This window comes from Haemaphysalis longicornis, unplaced genomic scaffold (genome assembly GCF_048455015.1).
Source record: "Haemaphysalis longicornis isolate Haplotype H1 unplaced genomic scaffold, Haemaphysalis longicornis Haplotype H1 scaffold_7, whole genome shotgun sequence".
NCBI classification, from domain to species: Eukaryota; Metazoa; Arthropoda; class Arachnida; order Ixodida; family Ixodidae; genus Haemaphysalis; species Haemaphysalis longicornis.
The window spans coordinates 26,721,776-26,733,299 of record NW_027526422.1 but is presented as its reverse complement, the minus strand read 5'-3'; the positions used below and the strand labels follow the sequence as shown (position 1 = coordinate 26,733,299).

At 46.4% G+C, this 11,524-nt stretch overlaps 1 protein-coding gene across 1 annotated transcript in view; it reads left to right on the top strand.

The window, feature by feature from the left end:
* Positions 1-10,574, top strand: part of LOC144144890 (cationic amino acid transporter 4-like) — a 20,377-nt gene extending 9,803 nt beyond the window's left edge. Inside the window, exons 5-6 of the mRNA XM_077676389.1 lie at positions 1,328-1,436; positions 7,562-10,574. Coding sequence (XP_077532515.1) covers positions 1,328-1,436; positions 7,562-7,785 — 333 coding nt within the window. The 3' untranslated portion in view covers positions 7,786-10,574. The remainder of the gene's footprint in view (positions 1-1,327; positions 1,437-7,561) is intronic.
* Positions 10,575-11,524: the final 950 nt, after the last annotated feature.

The following is an 11,524-nucleotide window of genomic DNA, read 5'->3' as shown; positions in this document are numbered from 1 at the left end:
TGAATGTCCGTGTTGAGAGCGAGCGGCTATTTTTTAGGCCACCGAAGGTTGTTCGGTGCCGTGTTTAGTAGAGCATTCGAACATTATTATAACATAACCTGTCACATAAAGTACCCTGCAGCACTTTCCACCGACGATATTTGGAATGAATTTTGGGGTAAAGTCTATTGTTCCAGCAGTATTCTCCAGCAAAACGTATAAAAATCCGTCCAGTATCACCGCGCCATAATCGTTCCCTCACAACTAGACCGTAGACTACGCAACGAAGGCTGCGCGCCCTCTCTCGAACAGGGGGGCGGCTCGTAACGTTTGCTTTGGCGGCCTTCGATATATCACAGGCGGGGGAGTTTTCTATTTTCTCAGCAACGTAGATGGTGCGAAACAGAGCAGGCTTTGGTGCTTGCTCGCAACCAAGCGAGCAGCCTGCCAGCCTGAGCGCTTCAATGCGAGCAAGCGCTCAGGCTAGTAGAGCGTTTTTGAAGAAATAAACGCTTGTTGTAAAGTGATCTGGTTGAAAGTGAAGCAATAATTTCGTACAACTCTGCGCGCACTCGAATCACACACACAAGGAAACGCCAAAACAGTACGTACAGGTTCAGTCATAGGAGATGTTGGTGCACAGCACCGACGATGGCGAATGGTAAACGAAAATACGAGACATAAATCGTGACGTTGACCAGCAAGAGCCAATAGGACAGCCACTGCTGTGATGACGTAATAAAAGCGGTCAATAATAAGGGAACTTGAAGAGAGCGCGGCTGGTTTTCCCGCATCTTTTGCAGAGATTTGCGAAGGTACCGCTTCACGCGCACATGTAATATTTGGCTCAGGTATTCCTGGCAGTGTAGTTTAAACGTTTAGGCAGTGTAATCCAAAGGTTTATTTGCACTGCTGAAAGCGGGCTCCAGGGTCCCTTGAAGAATATGGAAGAGCAAATTCTCTCGTGGCAGAGAGAGAAGAGTATCACGCAATAAGCGCACGAATTAAGTACACCCGAAAGCTTCGTCGCAAGAATCTCGAAGTGTTGAGCGGAGGAGCGGAAGCCCAACGCAGACGTCGTTTTAATATTGCATGACATAATATCATCAAAATGTCTCCGTGCGGTAACTACGTCGTCAGAATATCGTCAGAGGATCCAGCATTTGCGCATAATTTAGCATTATCGAATAGAATAATCATCTGTTACATTTTCTTACTGTCACAGCAACATACGCACCACTGGCGCGACTTGAAATTTTTATTTTTGCTTATGAAGCTGCAAGAGTTGTGCTTGCGGAGTAAAAGCGAAGGCGATCTATATGAGAACACGTGACCTCTCTTTCTGCAGATGCCGCTGGTGCCGCTGCTGCCCACCTTGAGCATAATCATCAACGCCACCCTGATGACGACGCTCCAACCGCTCACATGGGCGCGACTCCTGATCTGGGTGGCCGTAGGTGAGAACCAGGAGTTATCTGTTTCGGAGAAGGGCATTACAAGATGTGGGGTGTTTAAAACTTTACCCCCCTTCCTTTAATAATAGCGGTTATTCTTTATAGTCTCCAACAGCTCGCTTTCATGAATATCTGTCTCTGAAAGGCAGAAGGCAAGGTTACTTGATGGTCAATCACTAAAAGTGTTCGTAATGGGGGACGAGGTAATGCTTGAGCACATCCAGGACATCATGACATGGTGGGAGGTCGTACTAAAAGAGGCATCGTCAGTGATAATGCGACAGCTGGTTTGTGGCTTCTAACAGGGAACGCTGTGATGTCAGGGTCACGCACTGCGGTAAAGCATTACGAAGGGGAGGGGGGGACTGATCGGGCCAACGGATAATTTAGGTCGAACTGAGTATCATCAACAACGGCCCACTATGTTCACTGCCGGACGAAGGCCTCTCCTATCGACCTCCAACCACTCCTGCCCTGCGCCGCTCGAGTCCATTCTTTGCCTCCGAAATTCCTTATTTCGCCCCTCCATCGAGTCAGTGGAGTCCCCCTTCGTCTAGACCAGTCTCTCGGTATCCACTCCGTTACCCTAATTGTCCACCGGTTATCATTTCGCCTAACTACGTCTTCAGCCCAAGTCCATTTCTTTTTATTTATTTCAACTATGAAGTCATCTACTCGAGTTTGATCCCTGATCGAGGAATCCCGATTCCACTCCCTTAACGCTAGCCGTGTTCTTCTTTCCGTGGTGCGCTGAACCGACCTAAGTTGGTTTTCAAGTTGTTTAGTAAGGCGCCAAGTTTCCGCTTCATATGTCATCCCCAGGCAGGACTCATTGGTTATAGATTTTTCTTTTCAGTGATAGAGGTAGCTTACTTGTCATTATTTGTGAGTGTTTGTTGAGTGTACCTCAGCCCATACCCATTCTGCGGCGGATTTCTTTCTCGTGGTTGGGGTCAGCACAGACGACCTGACTGAAGTAGTTATAACTGTGGACTTGTTTTAGCGTTTCGTTACATATGTTTATTCATCATTACGTTGAATTTATTCATATTTATTTTTATCCCACGGCCCTGCTTTCTGAATTTAGTTCCTCAAGCATTTTTTGCAAGTGCTCTGCAGACTCGCTTAGCAAGACTACGTCGTCTAGAAACCTAAAATGACTCAAGCATTCTCCGTTTATCCTTAACCCTGCGTTTTCCCAGTCAAGCTTCCTGAATAGCTCCTCCAGACAAGCTGGGAACAGTTATGACGAGATATGCTTATAAACATTTCTACAGAATAAGTATCAAGGGAAGGCCGAGTGGCTGCACATTTAAAAAAAAAACAGATGCAATGAGGCTGTCGTGATTGCGGGTTTCCAGCGCTAACAATACTTCTACTAGGCCGAAGTCACCAATTCATTCCCGGTTGACTGATTCTAGCAAGGTTGTGCAATCTGCGCAATGTGAGGAAATGCGGTTTAAGAGAATGGACGCCAGCTACATCGAGAGGAACGTACGTGCTCAAAAAATCAATCTTTTTCATGTTATTTATTTGGCTGGCAGTTGTAATTACATTACGGACGCTTTGGGAGAAAATCGTGTAATTTTTTCGGCTGCCGCATGGCTGTTTCTATGGGCTGTAATCTGTACATAAACATAAGGAAATGCGACATGCAAGATATTTGTTCTTGTAGTCGTGAGCAGAAAGCCTGGATAAAGGGTGGCCGAATTTCACACAAACCCATCAAAACCATTTTTAACGCGATTATTGCGCAAAGCGACCTTCGATAGTCTATACTAGTGTCACTACATAAAGTTACAGAGTATCGGCACTCTTTTGTTATATTGTTCCGTACCGCCGCCATGATCATTGTTCAGCTCGCATCACATGACATTTCTTTGCACTGCGACGGTTCATGGGCACCGTCATTTTGTTGTTTATGCATTTACAGTCGGTCAACTATAGTAGGCTTAGGCTTAGCTTGTCCTTTCTGCTCTGCGGCTGCATGCGACTGACGTCGTTCCAGACGCGAATCGAAGATAACGTGTGCAACAACATTACCGCAGAAGAGGTGTGTCCGAAGATGTCGTTTAGCTGTGTCTTCGGTTGTGTTATTAATAAACGACCCGGTCAAAGTTAGCGGCGATGCCGTAGAAGCGGCGATCTCGCCACACTGATCAACACCAAAATTGCCGCCGTTGCTGACTTGCGTTCCTGAGTGGCGTTACTCTGATACCTTATCTAGTGACACCGGTGAATACTACCGGGGTACATAGGGTTTCATCAGCATGTCGGCAGAATTTTTGGATATTCTTGCCAAAACAACACGAATACAGAGTTACTCTTCCGTTGGTTACCAATGTGGGGTGCTCCATAAAGCTGGTGTTGTTTTACGAGACAAAGATTGAGCCGCCCCACTAAGCCACCATATTACAAACGGCACTCCACACCTTTATGGAAGCAACTATACAGATGTTGATGTGATGGCAAGAACTAACAACTCAACACTGGACAATGTAAACAACATTAAAAGAAGAATGCTGCTGTGACTCATGTCTCTGCTCCAACCAACAAGCTCCCGCCTTCCCCGAAAGTTGTATCATACTATCAACAAATAATTTTGTGGGGTTGTCATTACAAGAAGCAAATGCGGCTGTGCAACGAATCTACCATAAAAGTTTCAATATTTCCCATAGGCTCAGGAAGAGGTTCGCTGAAAACTTTGTACTGATAGGTTGCACTGTCGGCGGGGAGGTACAGGAGCTGTGTTCGGACTCCAGGCCAGCCGTAAACACCTCACAGGATAGAGTTCCGACAGGCAGATCATATCAACTCCTCTTACGTCTCATTCGGCAGCTCAACGAAAACAGCCTTAGCGCTCGCCTTCAGTTGCCCCCTTCACACGCAGGGGTGCTGTAGAGAACGAAGCCGCTCACAAGTTGGCCCGAGAAGAACTTTCATGTTCTCGCTTGTTGAACGTTGTGCCAGACGAGCAGCGCATCGTAAAGCGAACCATCATCGCACATCTTAGGTGGCTTTGACGCCCACATTTTGCAGTCATGCGTTACCAAGTAAGTAAAAGGGCAGCAGGGTCACTGCTGTACTGTAGCCGGACGAATTCAGCGCCAATTCCAGCGTTGCTCAATTATTTGCTGAAGCTTAACTCATCGCCTTCGTGTGCAACGTGGGCTGTGCCACGTGACATCAGACATTTTTTCGTGAATTGTCCGGAGCTGTAAGTTTCGCTTAAACAACTTCAAAGTAGAGCCTCCCCGTGCGCCCTTTTGGAGGACGTTTTCTACCCAAACAGAGATTAGGTCACTAGGCGAGGCATCTTGCGTCTTGTTTTTAAATTTTTGAAGGACACAAACCTTGTAGCCCGTGCTGATTGGCCGCCCATAGTTTTAGAAAGGTGTTTCTAGGGCGGAGCAATATCCGGCACTTTCTGCAAGGGTTGGCCCGCCTGTTTACAAATCGTTCTAATTCTCTTACTCACGATCGATAGTGACGCCCCCTCTTTTTTCTCCGAAACATCATTCCACGCCCAACGCTCGTGATAACTCGCAGAGAATGAGAAGTTGTGATATCGTATCTTCACAAACGGCTGTTAGCTTCCACAGCCAGTGGAGTACTGAGTAGGGTGACCATATTCCTAGAGGTAGGAAACGGGACACACCATTGGGGAGGGAAGGGGAGCGTACAAAAGATAAAAGGTTAAGATTGCAAGAACACAGTCTAATGCAAGAACTGCTGTTATTTAAAACGTTTCATTTCCATATAAGTGCTCACTCAGGCTGAGGGAACAACCACACTCACAGCTCAATAGCGTGCATTCATTTCGAAAGTCCCGCTTCGGGTGTTTCGCTGGTGTATTTGCCGACGATCTAATTATTTAAGCACGACGTTATCCCGGAAGACTCGCTTGTAAAATTATTCGCACATGTACAGAAAGTTCAGCCACACAAGTAACATTGCACGCAATGCTGACAGCAGGTTGATGTCGACGTCGAGTTCACAGGGAAAAAAAAACGTGTTCCACAAAAGCCCTGGTTCCAGGAAAACATAGGGCAGTTCTGCGACGCTAGAAATCTCAGTACAGCGTACACCTTGTCTTCGACGTCATATTCGGCAAGAAAGTTCAAAGCATTTTTCGGTACGAATAGATCTGAATATTTCTCTCTTGATAAATATTTCCAGGTACTTAAGGTAATATTTGTAAAATATACTGGTACAGAAAGTTCAGCCACACAAGTAACATTGCACGCAATGCTGACAGCAGGTTGATGTTCACGTCGAGTTCACAGTGAAAAAAAAAACGCGTTCCACAAAAGCCCTGGTTCCAGGAAAACATAGGGCAGTTCTGCGACGCTAGAAATCTCAGTACAGCGTACACCTTGTCTTCGACGTCGTATTCGGCAAGAAAGTTCAAAGCATTTTTCGGTACGAATAGATCTGAATATTTCTCTCTTGATAAATATTTCCGGGTACTTAAGGTAATATTTGTAAAATATACTTGTAGTGAGCCGGGAAACTTTTGGTTTGATCATCTTGCTCGGCGCCAATTTTGAAACTATGCAATCCCCCGAAAACGGGACATGATTGTTGATTGGGAGAAAAAGGCGCGACGCCAGTAGCGGACCTGAAAAACGGGATCGTCCCGACCAAAACGGGACGTCTGGCCACCCTTGTACTGAGGCATCATCTAGGTTTAGTAAATGATATTGTTCTTGCTGGGGGGAATGAGTGCAATAAATCTTTTCGAGCCCTGAAGAGCTGTGGAACCTGGAGCCCCAGCTCTTCACGATGATGATGATGATGGTGGTGGCAGTGGGGAATATGATGATCACGATGAGGAGGTCACTCGAAGTGTTCACTACGCTTTTTAATGAATCTTAGTTCTGTCCTCCTCCCAGTGGCGATGATCGCACATGACTAGGTACGGTCCTCAACCAAGACAACTCTCAGCCAGATCCCACAATGATCAGCTCGGCGAGAAAACACTGCTGTTACTTGAGGCAATTGTAAAGACCGCACGCGAAGTGCTGAAGTGTTGTGACCGAATCCCGCTGTAATGGATGGTGCAGCAGCATGTGAAACGGGGAACCCGGATGCATCATGCCTCTCCTTTTGTTCACGAAGTGCTCATGTATGGAAGCCGTGTGCCAGTTGCAGCACAGCACAGCATGGTGGTTTTGCAGCTGGTGGGTCCGCGCCTGTACTTAGTGGTGTTACACGGCGACGTTCAAACCTGCGCACTCAGCTACCTGGTTTCAATGCTGCCAGAAATTAATATACAAACTACGCATTCTACACACCTATACCCCATGACATTATTGCAGCTGTAGCTTTCGGCTGTATTGCGTACGGTTGTTGCTTTCAGGCACTGGCGCGGCTACGTGTGGCACATCTTTGTACTCGAATTGGCTATTTTTACAGCGAAGCTGCACATGGCTCAGTCCACGGCATTCTTTTCGCATTTAGCAGGAGAATATGCTTTCTGCAAAGTCCCCTTTCTGGCGAATGGCCCATAACTTTAACTCTAATGTAGATATCCTGAGAAAAATCAGACTGCAAAAGGCCTAAAAGGCCATTTATCATTACGCCGGATTTCATCCACTTGTCACAAATAGTAATTTACTGCGGAGTGGTAAACAATTCGGAATTTTCGCATGACGTCAATATCTGTCTCCAAGCACTTATTTCCTTCTCGAAAGCATGCGGCCAACACCATACTCGAGAATCCACTAAAGCCACTACGGCACAGAGGCTACTCGGCTTCACTCAAAGCTATTTAATACCAGAAAAATATAAAACTTTCCCCGCAAGCAGATTAATGCATCCACCTGGAATGCTTCTTCTCTTATTTAGGCTGGTGATGATGAAATGTTCCACATCACCGTTCCGTTGTTTATGATGATAATGAAATGTTCCACAAATACCGTTCTGCTCTACAACCAGCAAGAGGACCACATAGGCGGAAAACTACTTGTTTCCCCGCACTGCTTCCTAGTCCACCCGATTTGAAACCTGAAAGAGCCCAACAACTCGCTTGGCCCTACGGGTTTCAAGGTGTGAATGGAACATCTTTTCATTTCGGTTGATCATTGCCTTGCCGATTCAAGCCGAGCTTCTTTTCTGGCATGCAGGGCTTCTGGTCTACTTCAGCTACGGCATCAAACACAGCAAGCTGAACCCAGACAGCGTCATTTCGCCGCAGACATCCCTGCTCACCATGGAGTCACGTGACCAGCCGCGCACCTGGGGGGCCCTAGACAAGGAAGTGTCGGCTACAAGCCTCGCGGAGGCGGCCGACGGATTCAGTGACGACAAACAGCCTCTCGTATCGTCCTCTCAGAAACCTTCGTCTTAGGCGTATATGTGTGTTATCTCTATCTTGAACGTCACAAGAATGCTTACGTCAATCGAGGCGATAAGGCGCTGTTTATTATCGGGCCACACCGGGTACTGCAACGATGCCGTTCCTGGCCACTGCTACCACCCGCTGTTTCTCGTCACAGCTTGTATGAATTGCCCAATGGACTTCAAATGTAGTCCCCTGCAAATGACAGCGTGAGGGTGCTATGCTGATCATTTCGGATTAATTTATTTCTTCATAATTTGTCCAGTTTGTACATTCGAAAGCTTTATGATAGTAAACACGGGAGCGCGTGCCGCTCCGTACGCACAGAGCGTTCTGATGAAAGGCTGACGCACTCTCACAGGTTGTACGTTTATCGGACACACTCCCTGAAAGCAGAAATGCTGGATCACAGAATTTTCGGCGGCCTTAGTCTTGTCATGTCATGTGGAAATATTAGCTCGTGAAGATAGAGCACCTGTTATCACCCGATCCGGGAGCGAGAAAGAAACGCTTGAAAATAACTTTTTTTTTGTTCATTGATAAAAAGCGCCCCGTCTGCAAGGTCTTCCCTGTAATCCCTTCCAGATATTGTGACGTAACTACCGCAGTAGACAACCATGTAATCAAGCGCTATAGGGGAGTGTGCACGCTAACCGTACGAACTGCGAGAATGTGCCAGCCCGTCGATAGACCGCTCTACGTGTACGTAGCGGCACGCGATCCCGTGTTTACTGTCATAAAGCTTTTGACTGGGCAGCTATGAGCGGCAGTGATACGAAACAACGATTTCACCTCAAGCCCCGTATGCGCAGTGACTACTCCATGTAGCCGTTTAAGGAAGCATACGAGAAAAAAGCCCAGGGCACCTAAGCACTTCTTATGAGTTGGGGTTGCGAAAGCATTGATGTAACATTGAACACAGCTCTGTGCTCTTTCCAGTTTTGCACTGCGAGGGATTCTGGCTGCGGCGCCGCTGTGCGAGGTCAGCGGGGCGCGGGCTTGATAATCAGACGAACACCGCACTCACAGCCACAGCTGTAACTCTCCGCTTTGCACGTGGTTCTGCCTTGCTCATCAGCGCGTTCCTTAACTTTTGCTTCTATTCTATTGCGAAGCTCACGCTGTAGGAAGCGGAACACTTCGTTTTTTGCAACGCTCCTCGGGGGGCCGTTTTTGTGTCCCAAACGCCAACGCTGACGCCGCACGCCGGCTTTTTCGCACAATGGGTCATTTAACACTTAAGGCATTAGGAACGATGAATGAGTGCTCTTGGTCCTCACTTTGGGGAAACTGGAGTCATTTCTGTTTCTCAAGCGTTTAATACTCGTACAAAGACACCAGACGAAGTAGGCCACTTTTCAATAACTTTTTATTAACCAGATATGCCGGCCATGAATAAGCAATGCTGTAAACATGATAGGACGATGAGGTAGGCGGCGCCTGAACTTTACAATGGCTGTAGTTTGTACAGTCAATGCTTTGACCGCCTTTGAATAACTAAACCTTAATTGTTGTTTTACGGTCTGCGAAAATCGGGTTAACCTATGAGGCGCTGGATAAATGATTATCCCAAAATCGTGAGCCCCAACCCCGAGAGCAGGAAATATGTTTTGTGAACAGTCGCTTCATATCCTGCATTTTCTCTTTGGCTGGTGACCATGCCCCTTCCTGCAGGAAAAAAGAAACCAAAGCGGCAGTACGGAAGGCAAAAAAAAAAAAACATCGGTAGTAAAATAAAGTAGATTTTAGAACGCTTTCTCGATTCTATTCGGGCTTTCAACAAGTTAACGCCAGCTTTCTGCCGTAAGGCTCCGAAGCCAAAAGTGCTGTATTTTAGACTTCCGCGGAGCCTGTCAGGCGTGTGTGTACATCATGTTTTATCATGTCAAAGAACGATAAAATTGTTGTTTTGAACTGGGCATTTGATCCCTATAGAGTTTCGGCGGATCATGAACCATTTAAGTTATGCCTGTTGTGGTTTTCTTTTCTATTTCAAGCGCCAAATTTAGCCCCTTTTAATCTGTTTGTGGGAATGATAAACACTGCCCGACAGTCTAAAATAGGCGGACAAACGTAAACAGCGGCTAAATATCATAGCACCATGATATCAAGCAATCAAGAGCCATCAGGTCTTTCAGTGGCACCCGTAATACAAGACTCAAGAAAAACGACACGGAGAGAATATTTATGCATCCATTTTTTCTGCGTGTGCATAAATGTTGTTACAATCTAAAGAAACGTGTGCTGGTGAACAAATGTTTGTGAGTGCGCAAAGCGCGTTTCTGTGATGTTAGAGATTTTATCGGTGGTTTATCTATTATTTAAGCGTTATTATATTACGACCCACCCGGGGCCATAGCATGCAAAGTGTTTTGTTTGTTAGTGAAGTGTAACGAGACCAATATTTTTAATGTTGTCAACGCAGTTTCGAGGCATCGGGACGCTGCTGTAATAAAGAATATGTTTGTTGCGAATTCTTGCTACCTGCGTCTTGCTATTGAGCCCGTTGCAGGCATAGAGTTCCATATTATCACATAATAGAGGGAAATCTGGCACGACGGTCTAGGAGGGCCGCGCTCCTTCGGGCGTGCCAGTATGTACCGCTACGTGTACCACGGAAAGGTGTTCCCTTGTTACTCGGCATAGCTCACAACAATCTTAAAAGTTGCCCGAGGCTGCAAAAAGAAAGCCCCAAAATTACTGTAAACGAATATTTAAAGTTCATTTATCAATGTAATAATGGAGCTAGATGAGATGTATTTGCCACAGATTCATGGAAGACGAAGAAGAAAAAAATTCACGTCTCTCCACGAAGTGAATAATGACGAGTGGGCAAAGGACTGGGGATCGTTTTTACCGCAAATTACCCGTGGCATTGTCCACTCGCGCTTGTAAATGAGTGACGTACAGTATAAACAATTCCAATTCAATCCAATCTGATTGAATTCAATTTATTCCAATCGATTTCAATCCAATCCAATCCAATGCTCCTCGCGCAGGCGCAACACGGTGTGCACGGACGCCAAGCCCCGGACAAAACGAGGTCCTAAAGTGCTCCGCCCTTAAAATATTGTTACCCTGATGGTGCTGGCTTCAGGGGTGAAAAGAAGCCATGTGGAAAACCAAGCCAAGCAGAAGCGCAACGCTCTTAGGTGCTGTATCAGCGCCCACGACGGCACGTAATTGCAGCGATAAATGTCCCTTTAATATATAAAAACTTTGTGGATTGCAGGCACAAACGTTTCGCTTCAAGGTATTGGGCACCTGGTGATGATTGATGATGATTGCTATTGGTTTCCCCGGGGTGATGTCATCTTACCAAAATGGTGCCGTGCCGTGCCGTGCCGTGCCGTGCCGTGCCGTGCCGTGCCGTGCCAGGTGCCGTGCCAGGGAAACTTCGCCGCTGAAGCCTTTGATGGGTACTTAAAAGCGACATCGTAGGGCTCTTGTTTCTGGGTGCGTTGTGTACTGGCATTATCAGATGTCGAACCACTGTCTGACAATCGCACCAATGTGGATGTAAAAAGACATGACGTCACTTTTGTTATGTAACGTGAGGCCCTGATCTTTTGTTTTAAGAAGAGAACGACGACGTTTATTCTTTAGGAAGTCGTGCTTTTCAGTGACAGCTGATCCAATAATCTTCTCAGACGGCATCACTCATTCGTTCTCTGTTTGTCTTTAGCTGATTTAGGAATTTATGTTGGTTTACGTAGAATACGCGCAGAATATATGTTGAATGTATGTA